The sequence below is a fragment of the Trichoplusia ni genome, chromosome 11, assembly GCF_003590095.1.
Source record: "Trichoplusia ni isolate ovarian cell line Hi5 chromosome 11, tn1, whole genome shotgun sequence".
Classification (NCBI taxonomy): domain Eukaryota; kingdom Metazoa; phylum Arthropoda; class Insecta; order Lepidoptera; family Noctuidae; genus Trichoplusia; species Trichoplusia ni.
The window spans coordinates 9,014,276-9,041,335 of NC_039488.1; the positions used below are offsets into that span (position 1 = coordinate 9,014,276).

The following is a 27,060-nucleotide window of genomic DNA, read 5'->3' on the forward strand; positions in this document are numbered from 1 at the left end:
CTCCTTGACTTCTTTTTCTAGATACTTAAATGAATAATTACTTAAAATGAACATAAGAAAGAAAAAAACACTTCGTCTGTTCAATCATAGCACCTTAGCCATAAAAAAAATCTTGACAGTACATAAATTTGTCTATGGGTAGCTGTCAAAATGAATAAATTCTTACTCAATTTTGAATTTACGTGATTGTAGGCATTTTGAAGCAATATGAGTTAGCCGGGCTGTGTGTTTTGATGAAATAAATAACCGAAGCCGCGTTGACGACATAACCACGATGTAAGTATTATTGTTTTTGCTGTATAAAAAATAAGTATGACAATTCTCTCTTTGTTGTACTTATTTATTATGAACTATAGTAAAATTGCGTATGTCATTATTATTTGATTTATGCGCAAATTCACTATTTCTATCTCATTACCATTTACAAAATTGCATGCTTTCCAAGATTTGACATGAATAAATTCATCGAAGGTTATAAGAGATCTCGTAGTGTGTAAGATATGAGAAATCGGGCCTGAATGATGTGATGCTGTAGATGAAAGAGTAATATAGATGATTAAAAAAAACCACACATTTGTCCTTCCCCAAATGCATAAGAACATGTCATAGTAGAATAATGAACACATTCAGTAATTTGCTTTCATTACTTTCAGCAACAATGATGGAATATTGCCCACCAAACGTGACCCTGGCAGAGATATGGGTGGACCATGGAATATCTCAGTGTTTTATGGAGACAGCTTCGGCTATCTTCATTGGAGGATTTTTGTTTACATTTGGACTGATACAAATAGTTATGTATAAGAGGTAAGTTCATGTTTATGGCATTATCCTTTATTTTGTGTTATGTCAATGACTTTGCATTATTTTCCTTCTTCTATGTAAAAATTATATGGTAATTTATACCAATATAAATAGGTTAATATTGTTACGCTCATAAATAATTTCTGTTGGAAATGCTTGTGATTTATTTTATACATTATTTTGGTAAACACTTTAAATTTATAAAAACACAAAAGTTGTCATTTTTAAAATACATTCACCATGACCTTACTGATAAAGTATCTATCAATCTATGTGCAAGATAAATTAGTCTAAGATTAGCTTATAATCTTTATCTCAAAAAATTATTATAGAAGGATCAGTAATAACATGAGAAGATAAACATACACTGTACACAATCAAGAGATTTGTGCCTTTTAATAACAAAAAATGTTTTCTTAACAACTTCTACACTATAGATTAATCCTTGTGTTGCAAGGATTCTGCAAAGACTCAAAGCACATCCTCAAAGACACCTGCAAACATGCACTGTAGGGGACACCAAAGTGGACTTGAAATATATATTATCATATTATAAACCATCGGATAATATATCTTTACACATATAATGTAATTAAATTGGCCAGACTAAAATTTTATCCAATCACTGACAGATAATTTTAAAAAGTTACTATTTGTGAATATATAGCAATTTCATTCATTATCATTTGATATCCTCGTTAAGTATAGGTAGTTCTTGTATATATGTAATTGTTGTAATCAAAAATTATCAGTTTTCCCAGCCCGCAAAATGATAAAAGTTATTATGATAAAGAGTAATTTAACTCTGTCTAGTAGTTCCGCTATTGAGTTGCTTACTTAGGATGACTGCTTAAGAATTGAGATAGAAATCTGATGATCATTATTACAGATCAGTTTGTAATAAAACTCAAAATGGATATTTCTGAGGCAAAATCGAAAACCCACGGAAACAGCACACATCACACAACAAACACATCCCCGCATAGAACAAGCATTTGTGTGATCCACGAATGTTTGTCTAGGTCAGGGTGTCTTTGTGTATGTAACTTGAATGTTTCTGAAAACCCCGCGAAACAAGGATGAAATTCCTTAATACGGGAGTCGTAAGTCGACAAGTTAATGAATATAATGAATCCTGACTTTCCATATTCATCGCGACAATTTTATAGCAAAAACCGGTTAAGTTGATATCCTTCTGTAGTCGAGAACCCAATAACTCGACGTTTTTATCGTCTTCCTTATAGCACGTACTACGTTACTACTGCATTTTTATATTAATTTAAGTATTTGAGATACTTTATCTAAGATACTTTCTCACGCAAGAAGAAGAGTACTTATTTTATTTAGGTGAAATTCCCCTATTCCTGGTTCATTCAAGTGTATTTCATTATATTATGCATAACAGGATAATTTCGTTGAGGACGCGGCGTGTTAGTAGCCTAATTATATTAAATTGATAAGGTTTCTGTAGAATTTGGTGACCTATAGAAAAAAGTGTCAAGAATGATCGGTACTTTTACTGTAATTAGTATTCCTGAGCTTTACGAGAATAAGACATTGCAAAGAGATCACATCAAAACGTCGGAGCTAAAATTTATTTTACGCAAGAACTTGTTGATAAATAGTTTTCTCCATAATAATTACACGAATTTTAACAATATATGTCCTTAGTGCAATGAAAAAAAGTAGATATTGTAATTTTAATATGCGGTTTGTATTTGGCATGCCTAAATATAATAAACGAGAATAATTATTGATTTGTTTTAAAGAATCTACCAAATAGCGTACTATCTATCACTAGTCACGTTATGACACGAAAGTGGTGCAATTATTGGAAATATAAATATTGATTCACCCAAATGAATACCCAACACGCTATGACAAATATGACCGTTAACGAACATATCGGGTATCAGTCGCAATTGAGACTAGCATTGATATGCCTGACAGCCTGACCTACTAATATTGTAAATGTTAGGTTTGTGATGAATTGATGATGACTGGATGTTAGATATCTATTACATGGAAAAAACATTCGCGATACTAAATACGTAAAAAAAAAACAAATCCGCGGTTGGATGACAGATAAATAAAATTGGAGGGCGGGAAATCACAAAATGGCTTATATTACGGGCGTTTAGCCTTTTAGCTTTATGACTTAATATTAAGGGTACGCAACCCCTTAAAACCAATTATCAAATTCAGATTAGCTTTAGTGTAGAATAAATCTGAGGTAATGGTAATACTTATAGCCACTTCCTAAAATAAGACAATATTGAAGAGTCTTCCACAAACACTATAATATTGCTTAAGAGGTTGTAGGACTTAAGGAATATGCCTGTATTAAAAGTATGCTTCTTTACGGAAAACTGATCAGCTGTTTTGTTCCAGATATGCTACAGAAGTGATGGATGTGAGGACCTCACGGCTTTTCGCCGTGCAGCTGTCCTTCACGTTGTTTGTACCCGTGCTGGCTGTGATAAGATTCCTTCTACAGGCTTTTGTATTTAAAGGAGGATATATTTATGGATATATGGTGAGAACTTTTATTTTTGTATATTATATTGCAAGATCGTTTTATTATTAGAATTTAGTTCTGTTCCATTCCTTAAAGTTTGCTCAAAGCATTCGATTTGCTTCCCTGATATTTATTTTACTTCCACATTCGGTGCCCCCGTTAAGACTGATTTTCTGTGCACTGTGTATAAAGGTGTGTGTAGGACAACTCAAAAATAGTATCTGTTGGAAACGCATTACCGTAAATCCTGCGAAAGACGTTAATTCTATGCGCTATTAAGCAATAAACAGTAGCATTAAACTTGCTTGCAAAATGATTACCTTGAAATGAAACTGCCGGTATATGTTATTGTTAAAGTTTAATACCTTTCTGATAAATACGTTTGTTGTATTACAGTGAAATAAACGGTCAAAACTCATGTATGGATAAGCGTTATCAGGAGAGTTTCGTATTTTGTTTATAGTAAACGGAAATATATTTTTTCCTTAATCAAAGTGGTTATTTAATATCCAATCTTGGCAGCCTAGCGGTTCAATAACCTATAAACGTGGATGCACAATTCGAAATCAAAAAGTCTGATAAAATTATTTTTATTTATCTGACAGTGAAGAAACCTATACTTTTAAAATCTACCATGCCACTGCTTACTAATTACTGCTCCATTTCCATCCGGGAATAGCGATTTAGTCGATTGGTCATCTCTTTTTCGTGTCAATAATCTTTTGATGTCGACCAATAACTCGCTATCTTGAGCCTACCACTACCTCTTGAAATAACACTTACAGCTGTGAACGAATACGGCGTCTTTTTCTCATAACTGCAATTGTTATACTTTTTGAAGCGTTCGTGAATGGCCGGCTAGCCACGATTTACTAGTTGTTTGTTTATAAATAATATTTATATTGTTTCAGATTGTAGCTTTAGTGATAACTTTATTAGTGTTTCCCCTATCGGCCTACCTAGCGGTACTGGAGAGGCGGTTCTTACTACCCTCGGTCCCTCCAAGAGGGCATGGGTTCGTGCTGCTAGTATTTTGGACCCTTATATTCGTTTCGGAAAACCTTTCCTTTTTGAACCTAAATAAAGAAGGATGGTGGTGGCATCTGAAAAAGTGAGTACAGATTTTATATATAAAATTTTGTTCTTTAATTGCACTATACATAAGAATTCCGTTGGAATCTTGCCCAGGCAAAGCAGCGACAACTTTGAATTAAGTTATCATAGAAATATTATTATAAACAGATACTATTTTGTCTGTTTTTTTTATCTCAAGCAGATGTATAAGTAAGTTTTAACAGAAGAAAACATAAAATATCTCAATATTTCACATTGATAGAAACTATAACCTTTATTAAAAGAAAGACAATTATATATGTATATCAATACAGTGTAATGAAATAACCATAATATAATTTTGTATTACCTTTTTAGTCTTCAAGATCGTTTGGAGATGGCGCTTTTCGTTGGACGCTATGTGTCCTGCATGATCATGTTCATCCTTGGCATGAAGGCGCCGGGCATCATGCACCAGTTCGAATACCTCGAGGTTGATGATGATAGCCGGAGAAATATACCGCCAAGGGTAAGAGACTCGACCAACACTTTCGAAAATAATAATAAATTCAGAAGATAACATTCAAAAGGCATAACTGAAAGATTCGCGCTTTTTAATTTAAATCCATAAATAAAGAATTCACCATATACAAACTATTTACAGTAATTTTAAAAACAACTTTTTTAACATACTTTCTTTACATCAACTTCTGTCCAATAATGTCACTTTTTAGTTCATTTTTTGCAGTTAATTTATAGGTTAAAATGTCATGTCCATATCAAAATCATATAATTGTTTTTACAGAAGAAAAAGATATACTTAAATTAAAATTTAAAAAGGTGATTAAATTACCGAGTGTGCCGACTTGAGTTCAATAGTTTACATTGTTTATAAATTTCTCAATTTTGATATCGAATTTTCGAATAGAGTAAGTACAAGTAAACAGTCTGAAAAGTTATTGTGAAGGAAGGAATACGGAGTAATAAGGCAATAATATAATTAGTTTTAATTATTTTTTCGTATGTATAATAGATGAAGGACCAGTATGGTTTCACTTCTTGATAACAGCAAGTGGGCTTTATTAACGAATTTTAGGGTCTGATTAAATATATTTATATTAAGTGACTAGACTCTTGTCGCTTATGGAGTCTTGTCCTCTCGCTAATCACTAGACCACGCTATAGGGCGTCTAAAGCGTATTAAACTATGTGAACAAGAAAGATTAAAAGATGACCTTCAATTATAATTTTGCCTTTTTACTCCATTTATTCTTATTCCTTCAGAATATTATTTAGCATTTAATAAGTAAAAAAAGAAATTGCAATGTCTATTATCAAAAGATGTTTGTTTTCAGACTGTTTAAATTGTTCAATCAGGAAACATGAATGAACTGGGGAAATACTTTCACGTCTACGTCCCTGTGAGATTATATTAGTTATTTTTTTCTTTTTAATGTTTTTTTTTTCATAAATATTAAGCAGGTATTTAATGAGACTAAGATAAACTAAGTAAAGTTACCGGACCCTATGCAAGGATTCGTGTAGGTAATACACGCGTACTGTGTAGATAACAATTTTATTGGGTCGAAACATGGTTTCTGTGGCGCGTGCTCGGGGACCGTGAGTGATCGATAGCTCACCGCTCGATCAGGACCAGGCTGATGACTGCCGGGCCGAAGGATTTGTCAGAAAGGGTTACCGGGACCCCGGTACACAACGTGCAACGCACAAACATGGTCAATATAAGTCTGACAATCCTTTCTGCTCACCCCAATGCGGCTGGAGTCAATAGATGATTGCCCATCCGAAAAATAAGACTCCGCTTCCGTAACTATGTATACCCCAAATTGAGTAAAGACATATCTTTCTTATTTGAGCCCAAGTTGTGTATACAGTTCGTATGTAGGAGCGTCACGAATTCTTGCAGAGGCATTTCTTAGCGAGTACAAGTGCACTAAATGTAAACAAAATCTACTTTTTAAATTAACATTTGGTTTACCTTTTATATTTAGTCTCACGTCTTATTAAATGAGTTATATTTTGTTTTCTTGTCTACCTGTATATGACCCCTGGATGCAGGGTCATTGCATGCGTCACCATGATCGATTGAGTCGTCATCCGCTTATCATGTCCATGCAACGATAATGATAAATGCATATTAATCCTGCACTAATCATAATATTAAATGAAATTTATAAAATAATTCGTATCTTTTGACCACTGCGTCGACCACCGGTGTCCAACGGTTTATAGTTCTTCGGTTAGGGTTCAAATTTCAATGTAATAATATTGTTTATTTTTTAACAGGATGACAATAGATCGACATTCCGCAATGTGTTTACCAAACTACGGACCCTTTTGCCATTCATGTGGCCGCGCAAGAGCGTGTGCCTCCAAATCTACGTATTTATCTGTGTCCTGGCCCTACTCGCTGGCAGAGCAGTAAATCTCTTCGTACCTATTTATAGCAAAAAAATAGGTTAGTATTTTCTCTATATTACTAATCTTCAAAATATTTAGCATTTAGTGGAATTCGATAAGCCTAAAAGCAGACCAAGCCCATAGTGGATAAAACTTAAGGCTTGCAATAATGTTCGTAAAATTGTTGGGAACTGATAAAGGATCTTTCACATTTCTCAAGTCAACTCTTCGTTGAACAATACGATCGAACGATATGAAAAATGTAACGATCGCTGTGACCGTTATTGTTACGCAAACTGTGTAAATATTGATGGTTATTATCATATCAGTAAATGACGTAGTACATACCATACACAGAGGACTGATTGTCTACAATCTAATTGCGGATGAACTTGATAAGGGTTGATAGACAAGGATTAAAATGAGTTGCAGTATTTAAAAAGCATTTGTTGTTAAGCTCTAGAATACTTAAATAATAGATCGATGAATACGGATAGAATGTATAGCAATGAGTTTGATTTGCACAATTATTTTGAGAACTTTTTAGATTAAGAAAGATTTTTTTACCCTGCGACACATAAGGTCTTTTGTTGGTATGGAAAAGAGACATGGCACCCATAGTGGCTTTTTACTTCTACACAAAAATGACCCTCCTTTAACTGATAGCTACAGATCTAAACAGGATATTACTTTATGTCACTATGACCATTTATTTGGAACACATTACACTAGTATCTCAACAATAATGTTTTATTACAGTGGACAGTATATCCATCCCACCGCTGGCCTTCCGATGGGACCTGGTCGCAATCTACGTGTTCTTCAAGTTCCTGCAAGGCGGGGGCACGGGAGGCATGGGCTTCCTCAACAACTTGCGCTCCTTCCTATGGATCAAAGTGCAGCAGTATACGACTAGAGAGTTACAGGTATATTTATATCTTCATAAATGTTTATAAATATAGCTCATCAAACTTTGTCAACAGCGTTTGGTCAGGTGATTTATGTTCGTATTTCACATCATGTATTAACGCTTACGCTCTGGCCAATTGCTAAAATGTATTATTTTTAGAGTTGAATTTTTGATGATTCGTTAGAAAGATAAAATGCTTTGGTTCATATACTTAGTTTTTATCGTTTATAAAATGTAACGGAGGAATAATATACTAAATTACCTTATTTTTTTTGTAGGCGATATAAATTGATACTTTAATTTATTCCTCTATGTGATACTGTTACACTCTTTAAAATTCACGTATATAGCGGGGACGTGTGTCGAAGCTGAAGACTGTAAAAAACTGACGACTATTTTATATGTCATTTGCTTAAAAACTTTTTATAGGTGACGGGGTGAGAGGGGTAACAGGGCCGTACTCTTAACACGTTCAATGCCGCCGACACGCCTAGCGTGTTCTTGCTAATTTCTATAACTACGCCTCGAACACGCCAGGCGTGTCCTAAATGTTTTAGAGATATTACGAAAATTTGCCTAAATTGCCTTTTGAAATTTTCAGTACATAATCCTCTAGCAATAACCTAAGTATAAATGAGGTGGCCTCCGGAAAAACTCTTTTAATTTTTGCATTAAAAAAAAAGTGATTATGTAATGCCGAGAACACGCCGGGCGTGTCCACCTTTTCAACTTATCAGAAGTTGTCAACAGTTTCTTTCTTTCGTTTTTATACTTCCGTTATATTATATAGGTGTATTCCCACAAATGAAAACACGCGTAAAGTGTATGGTATATGGTATCACTGTCGTAAATAGGGAGATTTTGTGTTCCCAGTTAGTGCGACTAAAGTAATTGAAAGGGATGTAACATTGCCGCACAACGCAACAACATACCTGTAAAAATGGCAACACAAATACACAATCAGGCTTCACATTTTTTTACTTTATTACTATTTTCTAATTATTATTTGTGAGAGTCTTCAATTATTTAAATTCCTACTAATTACTAGAAATACCTACATAAGACATAATAATCCTAATACCTAACATATTTTGCATTATGTAGGTACATAGCTACGTACATTTTTGTTTTATGACACCCGCAGGGTATGTAGGTATCTACTCATATTTATTTAGTTCTTAAATCACTGTGTATGTACATGATGCAAAACATAAATAAATATGTATATTAAATTAGTGCACACATTAGTAAAAAATTTGGTATTTGTAGTAAATAAATACGATAACTTCAACTAAAACAGGTATCGTGCCGTAAACTTACCTATCTAAGTTAATATTATGTATAAAGTATTTCAAAATGACTACATGTTTGCGATCTCTGATAAAATTACGATAATTACTTACCTAAAAATCTATTTCCAGCCATAATTCCAGGTTAAATTCACTACCGTATTAGAATCACCTTTATTCTTGCGAAGCGAAATGCGAAATAACTAATATTCATCGTTAAACCCGAGAAATAGACAAATTTAGAATTTAACTTCATCGACGTGCCACTGAACACGCCTAGCGTGTCAATGTTTAACTAGATGCAGTGCCGCCGACACGCCTGGCGTGTTCGCGTGAATTTATAGGGCGGCATCGCTATGAACTTCAAGAAAATTGTGGTGGCAGTGAACGTGTTAACAGGACCGTACTTAGGAATTTCATTATACGTATATTTTTTTTATTTTCCAGTTAGAATTATTCAAGCATCTACACGACTTGCCTTTACGCTGGCATTTATCAAGGAAGACGGGAGAGGTCCTCCGTGTCATGGACCGAGGAACAGACTCCATTGACAACCTCCTTTCATATATCCTCTTCTCAATCACACCGACGCTCATTGATATAGTTGTGGCCGTTGTCTACTTCGTGTCGGAGTTCAATGCTTGGTTCGGTCTAATCGTCTTTTCAACCATGGTGCTTTATATAAGTAAGTTTAATCCTCAAGTACTTTTTTAATTACTTTTTAACGACTATATGAGATAAGTTTTTTTCTTAAAATTTAAAATACTAGGGAGCAAGCCATCTACGGTTGATGAAAATCGGTCCATGAAGACCGCCGCCCCAAAATGAGAGGATTCACAGATCACTTGGATTTGAAAGAAAATATTATTAGGTCATATCACTTTCTTTAGATTCTATTATCGAATATCCTATAAGTCAAAAGCGTTAGGCAAATTGATTAGGTACGTATTTTTTATGATTAATTTTATCACTACGTAAACTAGTATGACACGTACCAGAAGTGTGTAGTCATTTTTAATCAGGAGGCTTACGTTTAGCCTTCCGGATAACAAAGCGAGTACAGTTCTAGCCAAACTAAGTGCCTCACAAACAATCGTATTCGAAAGCATTAGAAAACACTCGAAAGTACAGAGATGACAGGAGATGACAGGTCCAAGTCGAAATCAAATGTCATTTTCATACACTTAAACATTATGCATTTTCATTAACGATTGTTAAACCACTTGGGGCAAGAGGGGTTGCTGATGTAGTATTTGGGCTGTATTGATATGAGCACTGACGGCTAGGTTTACCCGTGTGTCTTTATGATTTATAATAACTTGTATGTTTATAGAAGTAAAAATATAAAACAATTAAAGACGTAATAAACATAAAAGTTTTCGACTATGAGACTAATATGAGACTGTTTCACGTAATTGTATTTTTATTACTTAATTGTATAATTACAACATCGTTATTAATTCATATCAATAATTGTCAATTCAACTTATTAATTGCACCTTATCAACATGCAGTCTTTATACAACTTTAAGATAACTGTTTCTTATTAATTACTAGCTGTGCCCGCGACTTCGTTCGCCTGGTTGTTGAGAACAAAACAACGTCGTTTGCGTCTCGATGCTCTCTTGAGACCACCAAGTTGCGGTCCGTGTTCTTTGTGAACTTAAACGTGACTCCCTTTCGGTGAACGTTTCAGATTCACGTGAAAGAGCGATGTGCTCTCGGTTAGCAGATAACCGTGCTTCACGATCTTCTTCCGATTCCTGAGACCTACTAAGTCTCATAATTTTCGCATTTCGGCTATGCAGCGAAAGGTTAGTTTTTTTCTTTGAGGCATTTTCAAGGAAAATTTAAGCAATAAAAAACCAACAACACTTATGACCGAATAGCCTACAAACGTAAAAGAACGGTGCGTCGAACAGTCTAAAGCCGCGTATGCACGTACGAACAAATTTGTTGAGTTACATGATACGCAACAACTTGGTTCGCACGTGCGTACCACTATCGAACATCGAACACTCTGTTCGTCAAACATGTTCGCGGCGATCCTTGTAGTGTGTTCTGTATGGACGGTGTTCGAAGAGCTTTAATAAATGTTACGCAACAAAACTGTTCGTATACCTAGATCTGGGCGGGGTGCGGGCCCGTTATCGCAGTGCGGATCCATCTAGGATCCGCTTTAGGAAACAACATTTCGTGAATCACTGCGAACATCAAAAAATTCTCCGCTACTTCACAATCGACCACTTCCAACGGCGCCGTCATGGCTACTAAGATAGAGTTCACGACTGTTGTTCGCGAACTCGACTCGAACTATGTTTGCGTTCGTGTTCGAATATGCCGTCCATACGTACGAACCAAATGTTCGGGTCTGGTGTTTGTGTTCGCTATGTTCGTGTTCGTACGTGCGTACACGCCTTAAGTATGACAACGAATCGTCTGTTCGTGGTCGTGACTCAACGAATTGGCTAAGTTACTGTAAAACGATTGGCACTATTAGATACAAACTACGAAGTAAATAAAATACTACTTTCCTACTTCAAACCAATGACCAAATGAAACCAAACAGCCAATACTTATATTTCGACCAATTTAGAACAACGATTATCTTCCAAGCAACCTAAGACCTTTTACGACACACTCCAGAACTTTTAAGACACCAAACGAAACCCAATTTTTCAAGTAAACACGGTCGACGTGATTCTCGCGCGGAATCTCTTAACACCGCGATTCAGAAAATGACGTCATTTGCACAACGCCATCTATCGGATTTGGATTTCAACTATCAACATTAGTTCTATTTTTAGTCTTAAGATGTCGTTGCAAGTACTATACTGAATTGCGTAACGTAATATTTTACTTCTTGAACTCACTAAATTAATCATATCTTTTGATAGAAATAACCGATTTCGATGAAATAAAAACTAAGTTATACCTCAAGTTGCGTATAATTTTTGTATATAAACATTGTCTGCATTGAATTCGTAGATTTTACGTGATGCGCGCACAAACAAACAGATAAACAGACAAACAGACAAAAATTTCAAAAATGATGGAAATGGGTTCTGTTACTTATCTTTTCACACGCTGGCTATTTATTTTTTCAATTTCTTCAATGTACAAAAATTACTTTTCTACAGATTTATTATATGTATAGATTTGAATACATTTCACCTTTTAAAGTTGTGGCTTTGTTGGGGCGAGAATGGTTTGTCAAGTTCAAGGATATTTTTGAAACTGGTTTGGATCTTACCTCGATTTTGTACGAAATAGCGATAGTGTCGCGTTTCGCGTTGCCATCGCGATCTCATTTCGATTGAAGAAGTAGTTGATTCTGTCGGGACTAAGCCTACAGCCTACAAAACACTTTAATAGGGTTAATATATATATTCGAATGTTTCAGTTGCTACAATAGCCGTTACGGAGTGGCGCACAAAGTTCCAGAGACGTATGAACCTGGCTGATAATGAGCAGAAGGCGCGCTCAGTAGACTCACTCCTTAACTATGAAACTGTTAAATATTATGGAGCTGAAGCTTACGAGGTCGTGTCTTATAAGGGGGCTATTGTCAACTACCAGGTAATTCCAGACACTAATAATTAATTAATCAATTTAAGTACTATGTAACGAAGTTTATCGAAGCCTGGGAAAAACGATTATACAATATGCTAGCTTTTTAAAATATAAATTTTCGGAATATGACAAATTCTGTATTTGAAGTCTGCTTAATACAAGTATTTTTATTTAAAATAGAAAAAAAACTTTAAAATATTTTTATACTATGCAATTTAATCATTGTACCGCGGATAAACTTTCAAATCATATGCTAAAAGACACACACAAACGCTTGTCCTATCCAACCGTCGGTAGTGCAAAATCTGAGTTCCAAGTTCAAAATTCAGACAAAAACATTGATTACGATTATGTTCGTATTTCACATCATGTATTTTCCTTATTATATTCTGTATCGGAAACTCTTCCATGATAAAAGATAATAAAAACAAAAAAATTAATTAGCTACTGACAGAAATATGTTTTATGATTAATGCTTTATCTGTTTTCAGAAAGAGGAGTTCAAATCTCTGATAACACTGAATATGCTGAACACATTACAAAACATCATTATTTGCACAGGTAAGGAAGATTGTATACGGTATTGTTTTTACTATAAATGCCTAAAAGCAATACAAACTTCTACTTCTACTCTGTCCTTATTCTAGACCTAAGATTAGTTTTTCAATAGCATTGTGCAGTCTAACTAAGGGGTATCGTGTTGCCCAGGTAACTGGGTTGAGACGGTCAGAGAGGCAGTCGCTCCTTGTAAAACTGGTGCTTAGCTGAATCCGGTTAGACTGGAAGCCGACTCCAACAAAGTTGGGCAAAGGCTATGATGATGATAATGTGTAATGAAATTAAATAAATAGAAAAACAACCTCTTAGCAGGCCCAAGTTGAATGGAGGTATAGGATATAATTGTATTTAACATAAAAAGGTAACCTATATAAGAATGTGTTACGTCTTCAGGTCTTCTGGCTGGATCCTTACTCTGTGTATCAATGGTGGTCCAAATGAAGACTTTGACAGTTGGAGACTATGTACTCTTTGCTTCATACATCGTTCAGCTGTACGTGCCTTTGAACTGGTTCGGAACTTATTACAGGTAACTAACCTATTTTATATAGGTTTTTTGGAATTTAATATAGATTAATACCAGAATAATATTTATGAATAACTGTTGTTAAATTAACGGCATTTACACACATGGTACTTAGCTATTGGAAGCCGAAAATTGTTCCTACCTATCTCGGTTCGTGAGATAGGCGGTCAGATCTCAGAGCGTTTGCCAAACTTTGGTTATGAAACCCTAAAAACGAACTCCGAATAATACGTCGGAAGTAATAATCTTCCTTACGAATATTGTGTAACTCTATCAATGTGTACATCATTATTGGCAATCAATTATATTTATCGCACTTCTAGTCTCGATACGTGCAGAAAATAAGATAAATAATTTGCGAACGCCCTCCAACGACCGATAGTGATATAATTTACAATGAGTAATTATGTGGAAGGTCACTTAGTACAGATGTTTTATTGTTTTTATAATTTAGCTACGTCGGCATACAAGTAGGCTAACAGAATCGCATGCGAAATTGAGTGCTCATTCTTGTAGTGTTTTTGAATTTTTTGAACGATTCCCGCCTTAAGGAATTTAATTCTTGCGTCGCGGGGGTTTTACAAACATTCAATTTACATGCACAAAGACACTCAGACTAGTAACAAGCATTCGTTCACTCAACCTCGGATCTCCGTGCAGGCGTAAAGTGTCAAGTAGGAAATACGTTCAATCAAAAGCCAGACAATACTGATCGCTACTCAATTTTAGTTGGATTGGACTGTACTGGCTACTACTTGTAATGTTGTACTTGAAAAATTAAAAAAGGTCGAATTTCTTTAAACAATACGAAACACTCAGTACTATAACTAACATAATATTTTGCAGAGCCATCCAGAAGAACTTCGTGGACATGGAGAACATGTTCGAGCTGATGCGCGTGGACTCGGACGTGCGCGACGCGGCGGGCGCGCCCGAGCTGCTGGTGCGGCGCGGCGCCGTGGAGTTCAAGCACGTCAGCTTCGGCTACGGGCCCGAGCGCCTCGTGCTCAACAACGTCAGCTTCAAGGTGCCGCCCGGCAGCACCGTGGCGCTGGTCAGATACACTTATGTTCATATATTTAGGGCCCATTTAGACGACGCGAGAATTGACATGCAAGTTGCAGTGCAGTTGGCAATGTATCGCAACGTCTAAATAGGCCCCTTATGCTGAGTTTTGGTTCCTATTGTCGGGAACTTTTTGTACTGCTCTGGGCAAACTCTTATCGAACGCCTTCACTGGAAAAACGCTATTGTAATGGAGAATCGCAATAATATTGCTTACACGCTATGACTACCGTAAACGACGAAACGACATTGTTCGGTGTAAGAAAACTTCATGCTGTAATTAGTAATCTATTTAATTTAAATAAACATTACATTTTTAAACTACCATAAAAATATATGAATCAGAAAAGTTGAAACTCAATTTCAACAATAAACTTAAATAAGAACAATCCTATCATTCTCAACGTGAACGTAACACAAATCATCATAATGGTACTTAATTTTAAAATATGACTAGGTGGGTCCATCGGGCGCGGGCAAGTCGACGATCATGCGGCTGCTGTTCCGCTTCTACGACGTGAACGAGGGCGCGGTGCTGGTGGACGGGCAGGACGTGCGCACCGTCACGCAGGCCTCGCTGCGCGCCAACATCGGCGTCGTGCCGCAGGACACCGTGCTCTTCAACAACACCGTCAGGTCAGACCACACACCAACCACTAGAGAACATGAGTAGTACGAACTCTGCTAAGACTGCTTAGAGGTGAGAACGGTAGGATAGAGGGTCCGGACGTGCGCTGACTTTACAGGCAACCCTTACACATCAATCCCTAACTCTTTAACCCATGAATATGTAGTCTGGTTCGAGTGTGTAATCAGTGATTCCCTTTTCAGTAGCGTGTAAGTAAATTTTGCATAAGGTACAAGGTTGACGTAACCATGTGGATAAAAACCCCTTAAATATAATTAAGGAATAAAAAAAGACGTACATGTACGCATACATAACTCTCTAACCTCATCCCCACCAAAAGCGCCGTGTAGAGTTTATGCCGTGACTATATGCATCTATTATTCGTACAGTCGTCGTACGACGTAGCGACGTACCTACTTCTTAAATAGACCAACCAACTTGTCAGGCGTGTTCGGTATGATTATTTTCTTTATAGTTGTGTTGGTGTTAACTTGATGACCGAACAAATGCAAAAGAACAAGAGCATTGTTCTGATGCTTTTGTTTCGTTTTCATTTGTGTATTTATAAATATGCAGTTCAATATTGATCTAACGCATTGGTAAATGGTCCAATATTATTCAAAAATAGCCAGTCGGGCAATTGCTTAATTAAAATGACTAAAAAAAAGAAACTTCTTAAAAATTATGACGTTATGTTTATTTCGGACAAAATAGTAATTAAGTAACAAAATAAAATCTAGTTCTAATGTTAGACAGGTATTCTTTATAAAATTAAATTAATAAATATTACAAACGCAACAAGGCGTTTATGTTTTAAGACACTTGTCTCTAAGAATTAAACAAAATAAAAACAGAAAACAAAACAAACACAATTATTACAACGACATTTATAACGCAGAAACAGGATAGAATAAATAAAATAAACTCATATGTATGAAAGGAGTGATAGATTTGGGTGCCTTTACAGGTACAACATACAGTATGGAAGACTGAATGCACCATCGGCTGATGTTATATCGGCGGCTAAGAATGCAGACATTCACGACAGGATCCTCACATTCCCAGATGCTTATGACACACAGGTAAGCTTTTCCCAAAATAATATGTAGTTTTTCAAGCTTTGAACAAGTACAACAACGGTTTCAATTGATTAAGAACCTTTTTCTAAGATATTCAACAAAATTAAAATAAACTTCGTTCATTTGCTAAATAACACTTTATTCTAAGTAATAGTTGTAATTCTTTCTAAAATTTCTTTCTTCTGTAAGGCCATAGACCCTGTCGGTGGAACAATAAGGTCCTCAATCTCGGTCTACGAACTGAAATTTTATTTTACGAGCAAAAAGATTCTATATCACTCACCTTGGCCGTAGTGACTCCGTATACGAAGAGATAAAATTGTCTTTCTTCGGCTGCCTTACTTCCGTTAATTATTATCTGCGAAAAAAAAAACACATTACATTGGACGGTTTTGACTTAGTTATATGTTCATATCTTAGGTTGGCGAACGAGGTTTGCGCCTGAGTGGAGGTGAAAAGCAGAGAATAGCGATTGCACGAACAATTCTTAAAGATCCAGCCATCGTTTTACTTGACGAGGCTACTTCAGCACTCGATACAAACACAGAAAGAAATATTCAGGTAACATTTTCGCAATATTTTTTTTCTTATTTCGTTTTTTTTTTCTATTTAATAAAAATGTTTTGTATCTGCAGGCCGCTTTGGCGCGAGTATGTGCAAATAGGACAACGCTCATAATTGCTCACAGACTCTCTACAATTATTCACGCAGATGAAATTCTCGTGTTAAAAGATGGCGAGATCATCGAGAGAGGAAAGTAAGTATATCACGTTTTATCTTCGAACTACCGAAATTGTTAGTTGTTAAAAGCCCTATTTAATGTGTTTGCTTTTCTTATTGCGTATCAGAATACATTTAATTGACATTTCCTTATTTATTTTAAGTCATGAAGCACTCCTGGTGCAAGCCGGCTTCTACGCGTCGATGTGGCAGCAGCAGCTGGAACACCGCAACACGGAAGGGCCGGGAGAGGGCAACAACAACAACAACAACGAGCCGCGACCGCCGCCCGCCGAGACCAACGGCCTACTGGCGCACGGACACGGCCACGGACATTAGACAAACAGTGTACAGTTATTACGAAGCAGGGTGCTAGTCGGTTCGTGGATCAGTGAATTCGAATATTATCGAATCCTAGTGTCAATTGTTTAGTTCTGTGGACGTTTAGACGTAAGGGACATGACAGATCGCTCGCAGGAGCACCAACCAAATAAGTTTTGTATATTGACGGATTGTAAATTTTTACCCTATGTACATTATGCACACATTCACCGAACAAAAGTTTAATGAACATAAGTTGACATTGTGATGATGTAACTATTGTACCTAGTAGTATTAAAATTGTGATGGGAAATTTTATGTGCTATTTCAGTGTTATTAAAACTGTTTTTATTTATATACTCAGTTTTTTATTTATTCATTTATTTCGTGGGATCGTACAATAATATATTTTTCCGACAGTTCTAATTAAATACTTGTTTATTGAAGTTTAACAACTGCGGTACCCAACACAGCGAATTTTAAAATTGATATTTCGAGGGCAAAGCTTCGTGCTGGCAGCATTATTGCAAGAACTTATTTAACGATAAGTTTAGGACGACGGAAGAGACCACCTTTGTAGATCTCAGAAAATGTGTTTTTCCTTTACTTAATCAGGGGCTTAATCAGTTGGAGCATCGCTTATATCAACTTGTACGAACTTGGTAATAACATAAAATTAAACAACTTACCAGCAGCAGACGGTCCGCCATCTACAGGAACCTTATTCATTTGCATCTCATAGTACTCTCGATTCTTCTTCTGATATTCGTCAATGGAGATAGCAGGCCGTTTTTTAGCAAACTCTACGCTCCTTATTGAGTGTATTTTACCCTTGTGGTGTTCGATATGATCTATCGTCTTAACATAGTCAGACGATATTTTGCGGCTAACCTTTCTACCATGTTGTAATTCAAGGACGTGATCTATGGATTGGTCAACCGATAATTCGGACACCGAGCGGTGCAAGTTAAATCTATCCTTTACATCTTCATTGCTGTCAAGGTGACACGGACGAGTCAGAAACAGTGAGTTGTTCTTTTGTGTTTCTTCGAAAGGCCTGAAGCAAAAGAAGATATGTACAGTCAAAATAGTGAAATATGATCTATTGTGAAGGCTTAACAATTAGATTCTATTCAGACTGAGATGGAACTCAAATCCTCTTATATACTAAATACTAAAAGTGATTAAAAATAATTATGCCAAATACTAATACTGTTTGGATTACCTGTAATTTTTTAAGGTGGGCCCTATTTCTGTATCTTCGTGCACAATGGCGTCGTAGAGGCGATTGAGAACCGATGGCCTTATGTCGCCGTGTCTTTCGTCATCATCGTAGTCATCATCATCGTCATCATCATCGTCAGCAGTGCCCAGGAGCATTTGGAGGTCTTCGCGACGTACAAATCCGGTGGGCCTGCGGGCGGCCCGTGCTCCGCCCGCCAAGAACGCTGGAGGTTTGACCGGGCTGCGCATACATGCTTGGTAAATATCATTTAAATCTTTCGTATAGTCTACTACTGTACGGGGTCTGAGTACCCCTTATTGGTGCAAATAACAACCGATTATCAACTTTGCTTCATAATATATCAGGGGTATTATGGAGCTCCGTAACTGTAATAATCGTAAAAACCTACGCGAACTTTTGAACGTTCTCATATTAAAATACTATATCCAGAACACCCCTGGATACATAGCTTAGTTACTTATGGAAGTGAAAATAAATTATCATACACTACCTTGTGGCACAGATTATCTTCAAGCAATTGAAACTATGTGAATATAAATAAGCAATACTTAAATCTTGATTCTATCCGCCGTATCTGTCTTGAATCTTGTATGAGTTAAGTCGCATCAGAAATCTTTTACCTACCGCCCGGAGTCATATAAACCTCTATTCTTGTCTAAATTAATCTTAATCCTTAGTTGTTTATCACCCAGTTGATACAAGTTAGGCAAAATTAAAACTCTCTCTCTCACTTCTCATCACAGACAAAGAGAAGGATGATTTAAAATTAAGTTTCCTTTTTTATATCATGTTAAATTAGGCACGATTTAGTATATTAAAAATTTAATGTAATTAAACTTATGTACATCAATCTAGAAACGTGCCTGATTAAACAATACCAAAGTTTTGTTTAATAATAAGAACAGGTCGTAAATCATTAATATTAATAATAGTTCAGAATAGCAATAAGTAAATTAAAAAAAGAAATAACATGAAAATCTAAAATACTGGTAAGAGAATTACTACTAAGGCACCTATAGGCAAAAATATTAAGAATTCAAGAAGCGTCGATAAAACTTACAATTTAAGCGATGTCTCTAGTTGACAACTCGCTACAACTACATTTAATTTATCACATACGTCCAAATTGCTAAGTACAAAATTTCATTTAAAAAAGTTATCAAATGGGTCCTCATAGTAGGCTTGTAAATCTAGAGAATGTCTGTGTATCGGTGAATCCGATGAATCTGATGAATCCGCTGGATCGTCTTGGCTAAAATAGTAATAAAAGAACTATTTAGTATATAAACAATATATCCTGTTGAGGCATTTCTCGACCCGTTATTCATTGTGGTGGACGATACTGCTAGAAACTTGAAAATTAGCGTATAGGCAATTAAGCTATATCATTTTTAATTTCGTCAACATTCCGGTAGTAATTCTTTTTAATACAGATTGTTTAAAAATTTTGTAATACCAGTCTAATTATTTTGTATTTTTATTTCCTTTGTTTTAATTCTTGGTGTTGGATGGTGATAGAAAACGGAATATTCTTTCCAACTTGTAAGTGAAGTTGTGATCTGGTAGATTTCTTATTAGTTTTGTGAGGATGTAGGTGCGGTCAAAGTTATCTGTCCAGTTCCGATCTACTGACAGCAACCTCAATGTCGATGTGGGCTTAGCCTTATTTGTGTTGGTCCCAGGTTTTCTTCAGCCCAAGACTTGATACTGCAGGATTCAGCTAAGTAGGTATAAGGTGTTGCGTATCTTCTTATTCAAGTTACTATTTTTTTTACGCACTTTGTGTTTGTTTTGTGGAGAGATTTGCGGTTTGTTTGATCCTGACATAATACCCTAACAGTTTTGTTTTTAATTTTGTATGAAATCTATACTTATTAATTTGGACGTAGTAGTCAGAAAGAGATAAATCGGCCCAGACACACTATGAGCATACAAACTAATATTGTTGATAAACTGTATAAAGCGGAAGTGCTGTGCCGTTTTCTAAAAGCTGCTGAGGCTGCTCTTATTCTACTATTTATCTCATCAAATAGTAATTATCTAGTATACAGGGCATAGCGTAGTCACCTGACTTCATCGTCATCATCATCTAGCAGCATCTCTGAGCTCGTTTTGGTGAAAACATGGACTTTTTCTAAATCATCGGAATGAACGAAACCAGTCTGACGTCGTTTTTTCGCCTCTTTTTCCTCGTCCGTAAGACCAGAAGTAGGAAAATGACTAAAAGATGTAAAGGCCTCTTATACACATGTTTCTATGGGCCGTAAAAATCTAAGTCAAATTCGCAGTACCCGCGCTTGACAGTTGAGCCTACAGCTTTCTATGTATCACTGTAGGAGCTTGTGGTCGTTTACGGTGGCGCAATAGCACGTCCTTTCAACATGCCCGTCATCGACTACAAGTTTCCATAGTGATCTAGACACTGCGAAACTGAAGTAGATTTTTAGGGCTAAAAATAATTAACTGTATAAGAGGCCTAATGGATGTAATAAATTGAACAAAATACTATAACGATTACTAGGCTAGCCAGTGAGATGCCGCTCGATATAGGAATATATTTTATAACCAATGAATTGTCCGGCACTGACTAGACTAAGTTAACGTCCGCATCTACGTGGTTTCGTCCCGATTTTTCGTTTAATTATTTGACTACATCATTAGACATTGGATGAAATCACAGTCAATGTTGTCCCATAGTCTAAATTTCAAGTTTCTAGCAACGCGGTTAGAGTCGAGATATGTCAGGCGCCTTTTGTTTTTTTTTTACAAGTAGAAAATACATCATAACTGCCTAGCCTAGCAATGTAGGTGTATATGAAAAATACACTTAAAACAACTTTTCCTAATTCATTACCAGATTGTTTTTCTTCATTTCCATACTCTGCAATCGTAGTATGTATAAGTTACGATATCATCGCTTGAAAACTATTAATTCGAGTTGCATGTAATATGATAATACTCAACACTTTTGTCGTGACCAACAGCAACGTTTGTTCGACTTTGCTCAGATTCATTAACTCGAACGTTCAGCATGAAAAACAAATATGACACCGAGCCACATGTCAAAAAGGCAAATCTGATTTTAAGCAGTACATTACAACGACCTGGATTAGTTTGATCATTGTTAGCCGAAGATGGGTTTCGAACCCAAGTTCCAAATTTTTTAATCTAACCTAAAAATATTGAAACAATTTCGTCTTCGTCTTATATCTCTTGGTTACACCCGTGTCAAAAAGATAACACTTAAAATGGAGACGACTAATTGTTGTTTCAATATTCGTTCGTACATAAACAGTCCTATCATCACCTAGCAGTTGTTTGGTAGGGCTCATAGTCATCGTCATCATCATCATCATCGTCGTCATCATCATCACTTTCATGATCTCCAAGTTCCTTCTGGAATTGCTTTATTCGAGCTAAATCTTCAGGCCGTACGAAGCCAGTCTGTCGCCGTTTAATCTCTTTGGGCGTGTCGAAATTAGTTGGCATACTAATCGACACTTTTCTAAAAAATAGAAAAAAAAAAGGAAAAAAATATAAAAAAAAAATATACAGCTCTCTCTCTCTCTCTGTGCTTTTAAAAATAGGAGATGCTTTGATGTTCCATGATGGTACTTATTTAAAATTTCTAAATACGAAAAAGTACTTACTTGCTTTGATGAGCTTTGTATTCCTCAGTGGCTAACCTGTGCAAATGGTAAAAGAAATAAAGTTATATTTTTGGGCAATTAATTGGCTTATTGAAAGTCAACGGTATGGTTACCCTTCATAGAAATTGAATTTATTCATGCCACTCGTACCTACAGGTTTGAGAAATTTCTCAAAAATATTTATAGCCCTGGCAGCCGGGGCCGCGCAATTATCCGAAAGGGCTACCGTGGCAAACGAGCAAAGGAAGAAAAATCCTTTGGTTTTAGTCAGAAGAAGTCTGACGCTCGCTTCCGCCCAACGGAAGCTTTAAAAATAACAAATTAAAAAGACGTGGCTTTTAATTTGTGTCATCTAATTTACTGTACTTGATTAAAACTATTCGAGTAACAGTAGATTTTTCTAAAAGATAGAGGCAAACTAAGTTGAACCCTCATTTAGACACTCAGACATGTAAAATGAGGTAGTCACATTTTTTAGATAACTTATGACAAGTCCATACCTGTAACGTCTTAGTTGCTCATCGGTAAGTAATTGAGCACTGTAACGATAATAAATTATTTTTAGTTGTTTTTTTTGGAGTTTTGTTTTTACAAGTTTTACATGACGCAAACTTACTGTCCCAAACTTTCAAATAACTTTCGTCTGTCTTTTTGGGCCACAGCTTTTATAATATCTCCTGCAAAGCTCACGCTATCTGAATTAATCCTAAAAATATGTATTAATATTGAGTCCATACATTAATGCTCTAAAGAATAATAAGATAGATACTTAAAAAAAACAATACTTTAAATATTTCTTGATTTCTTTCTCATCAGTTGAATCTAAAGATTCCCCTGCGAATAAAACAAAGTTACTTTAATAAGTGCCTGTGACTTTCAGTCCAATCAAACCTTTGCCGTTGAGGTCAAGACTTTAAGGCTGCAAAAATTCGCATTGAGATGAAAATCGGTGCAGATGTTCGGAACACCATCACAAATAGTTAAAATACCATAACTATTCCCGATCTGAAAAAAAAAGAATCTATTTGGTCGATCATGAATTTTTGATCGCGATCTAGATTGATAATATAGGCAAGCAATGTACAGCGCTCCGAACACAAAGCGGATGGTTTACACATCCGATTACCATCTCGATTGCGGATCCTAATCGAGATAGCGTATGCATTTTGGACTAAATTGACTGGGCTATTTATATCATATACAATTTCATAATTAAATATCATAAAAAGCGTTACTGTCTTCTGATTCCGTTGAGGGTGTCCGTTCAAAAAGCGCTTCAAAAATCTCAGATGGAACTGAAAGTCGAGTTTGTTTCGACGATTTTGCAGAAGGGTCCTTTTCGAGGTCAACTTCTAGGCAATAGTCGCCTTGCAAAAATCTAAAATAAAGTTTATTTTTTTTGATAATCACTAAGTTAAAAATTGCTTTTATTAGATATAAGTGATTTTTAATTAGGACGAAATAAAACATCCCACAATAACTTAGCAGAATTGTGGATGTGTTATTTCAATGTATTGTTCAATCTCTACTGAAATTGCTAACCTCTTAAGGTCATACGTGGAATCAACCTCCCCTGGGTAAGGAACATCCGTCAAAGGTATGTAGAAAGGCTTGTCAGGCTTGTCAACAATACTCTCACTATGAGGCGTCGATGCGTGTCTGTATGAATATTCTTCAGGCTCGTATTCATAAACTTCTACATCAAACTCATTGTTTTCGCCATACGGAGTTGGTGCACGAAGCGCAACCGGAGTTGTGCGCCCTGTCTTGTCACGCTTCAGTTGTTTATCGATTTCTTCCTTTCTCCTCATAAATCTGTAACCATTCGTTCCAATTATGAAAATAAAACTGGTCAAGCGCGATTCGGACTCGCGACATTTCCCCAGTGTCGGTTTTTTTACCTATATTGCTTAACCCCGATGTTTATTTGTAGTATTTTTGCTATAGCGGCGACGGTATATATTATTTGGGAAAATTTACTCTATAGCTATCACGATTCATGAGCGTCAGCCCGGTGACAAAAGAACGGAAAGACAGCGGAGAATCAGTAACAGGGTTTTTACCACTTAGGTACCTTGGGAACCCTAAAAATTTCTAGTCAGTGTAAATATGGTATTCCTGTGTGTGTATGTTAATGTGTAGACGGTACGAACGTTCAACGCAAAGTAGCGAATAGTCAAAGACATCGTCGTCGACGTGGAGGCGGTTTGATAATCTGGTCAGATATGGAAGGTGCACATAAAAAAGATTGAAAAATAATAGGTACCTTTGCGTGGTTCGCAAATTTTTCACATCTTCTTCGGGAACTCCTTCCTCCATCATTTCATCTTGTATTTGTTGTAACTTTCGGAAATCAGCTTCCAAGAACACTTTCTCCAGTAGTGCCTGATGGATAAAGTATAGCAAAGTTAAAAAAAATGTACTCTTTGAAAGTGTTACGATAACTCTTAACAAGTATTACTTTGAAGTACCTCGTAAAACATCTCTCCAATAATATGAAGGTTTTCAATATGTCCAGATATATACTCGTTCGCTCCTCTATTAATCATAATATCTTGGCATTCCATAGTAAAAACGCCAGCTTTAAATATAATTATTTGTTTGGTTGGTGTCTCGTACCAAACGGGAACACTCTCAATCTTCTGTAGAGTTTTTTCTCCATCAATAAGTTGTCCAAAAGCTACGTATCTGTTTTTCATCCAATTTGCAGGTTGCAATAAAACGTAAAATTGAGTGGAACAATCCATATGTCTAAAACATGAATATTATGCTAGAGAGCAGTTATTAATTTTAGTCATACCTTTTATTGAATCCGTAGCCATATGAAATTTGTTTTCTGATTTTCTACGATTTCAGACGATTGAAAAGTCAGTCATCATTAAATATGAGGATAACTAGCTAAAATGTGAGATCTTCAACAAGATAAATATCAATAATACTTGCGAATCGTTTCTAATCGTGAATTTCAACCCAAAACAAAACACTTACTGGATTTGGTTCCTCGGGTGGTTATTTAATGACTTTTACTAGTCTGGTAGATTGCGAACGTATTCTGCCTGGTCTTGGGGAAGGGGAAACCAATCCATCTTTACGAACTACAATTCATAACGAGGTTAAATTATGAAATTGATGAATCCTACCTGCCGCCGTTAGCCATACCGATAATTCCCCGTCTGTCATGCGGTACGGCAAAATTTTCGCAGGGCATATTCGATTCCTTTAATCCGAAACCTCCACATTGGATCCAACAATCTTTAACAATGCGATGGACGGGAGTTCCTGAATAGCCACCTTTAGTGGTCTTACAAAGACGAAGAAAGTTTTCACACGTTGCTGGCACTAAGTCTGAGTAAAGCTAGAAGTTTATAAGTATGACTTAAGTTTATATATGGTATCATGATACTGCATTTTGTAGAATCTATGTGGATAGGTAATTGAAATATTTTGGCTTGCTTAAATACGGATCTTGGAGTCTTAACGCACCAGAAGCATATGGGTAACATACACTTTATGGTGTAAAGTAGGTACGTGTAGTTCTAGAACTTCGTGTAGAACTTCCTCACACTAAATTGTTCAACCAATAAAAGACATAAAATTAGTATGTAGGTAAGTAGATGACACCTTGGATCAAGATAGGTTTATCTCAAAACTGTATTATTCATTGAAATCAACAACAGACGCTATATTACTAAACCTCAATTAATAACGATCACTGCCACACGTCCAGCAAACCTGAAATGCCTATTGTTTTTTTAATAGTAATAATTCCGTAATTTATTATGCACTTACCATAAATATCATCGTCCCAATAACTTCGGCGTTGATGGAAATTTGCAAATAAACAAAAGGTCTCTGAAATTTTAAAAGGGTCATTAACTACTTAGTTGTGCTCGTGGACAAGTATCAACTACTTCAAGTAACATCTATTCGTTGTACAATCATAACTTACCTACATCTTATTTACTTTTTATGTCCCTAACGACAAACTACTTATTACCATTTAAAAACAACTTACTCCAGAAGACTTTAAATATTTAGCAAATAACTGGATGCCTTCCTTTGCATAATCAGGATGTATATCATAAACATATTTAGATTCAATCAGTTCTTTTAATTCGTCCACGCCACCAAGAAAGCGGTCGTTGATTAGTACGGCACATTGAGTAAGCAAGCAATAAGCTAGGCCACCATACTGGATTTTCAAATCATTCCATATTTTCGGCCAATCTATGCCCGTTACAGCTAAAATTGTGTTTGTTTTTAGTAGTAGGAACTTAAAAATAACTAACTAACCAAGTGAAGGAAAATACTCACCTCTAACTACTGGAGCAGCGAAATATTTGCTTCGATACTTGTGAAGACCTTCTACTAGTTTCTTACAGTAGATAAATTCCTTCGTAACCATGTTTCCTATAACCGTGAACTTAACTCGATCGGCACTATAAGGGTCTTCCTTTTTGGGAGGAAAAGCGGGATTCGTCGCTGAATTATGACCATATTTATATGTGTTGGCATATGCGGGTTTAATATATCTTTCCCAAGGATGATGTGAAACTGGTTTTTCTTTTATCGGAATCTCAGGATTGAAAAACGACATATTAGAAAAATGATTGACTGATTAATTTGTTATAATAATTTTGCTTGTTCGTCTTGATAATTTTGATTTGACATTCAGGCCAGTGAATTGGCCCAAATAAGG

General features: G+C 35.9%; 2 protein-coding genes across 3 annotated transcripts; one reads left to right on the forward strand and one right to left on the reverse strand.

The window, feature by feature from the left end:
• The first annotated feature begins 135 nt into the window (after positions 1-135).
• Positions 136-17,822, forward strand: LOC113499081 (ATP-binding cassette sub-family B member 6, mitochondrial). Its single transcript, XM_026879425.1, has 17 exons — positions 136-276; positions 654-807; positions 3,196-3,340; positions 4,234-4,433; positions 4,754-4,904; positions 6,683-6,854; positions 7,556-7,722; positions 9,443-9,680; positions 12,399-12,574; positions 13,060-13,129; positions 13,520-13,655; positions 14,499-14,706; positions 15,175-15,353; positions 16,313-16,427; positions 16,845-16,985; positions 17,060-17,181; positions 17,309-17,822. Exons 2-17 carry the CDS (start codon positions 659-661, stop codon positions 17,481-17,483), a joined length of 2,544 nt encoding a protein of 847 aa, XP_026735226.1. The 5' UTR covers positions 136-276; positions 654-658; the 3' UTR covers positions 17,484-17,822.
• Positions 15,309-27,029, reverse strand: LOC113499080. 2 transcript variants are annotated; one of them, XR_003401062.1, is made up of 17 exons: positions 26,676-27,029; positions 26,377-26,603; positions 26,151-26,213; positions 25,502-25,716; positions 24,833-25,112; positions 24,628-24,746; positions 23,904-24,176; positions 23,597-23,739; positions 23,147-23,195; positions 22,978-23,067; positions 22,862-22,900; positions 22,362-22,397; positions 20,779-20,931; positions 18,691-18,930; positions 18,155-18,522; positions 16,708-16,782; positions 15,309-15,373 (listed from the first exon to the last, which is right to left on the reverse strand). XR_003401062.1 is itself a non-coding variant. In XM_026879424.1 (16 exons), exons 1-16 carry the CDS (start codon positions 26,956-26,958, stop codon positions 16,772-16,774), a joined length of 2,589 nt encoding a protein of 862 aa, XP_026735225.1. In that variant the 5' UTR covers positions 26,959-27,029; the 3' UTR covers positions 16,502-16,771. The 2 variants fall into 2 exon arrangements, 1 of the variants encoding a protein (XP_026735225.1); XM_026879424.1 differs by lacking the exon at positions 15,309-15,373 and having other exon boundaries at positions 16,502-16,782.
• Positions 27,030-27,060: the final 31 nt, after the last annotated feature.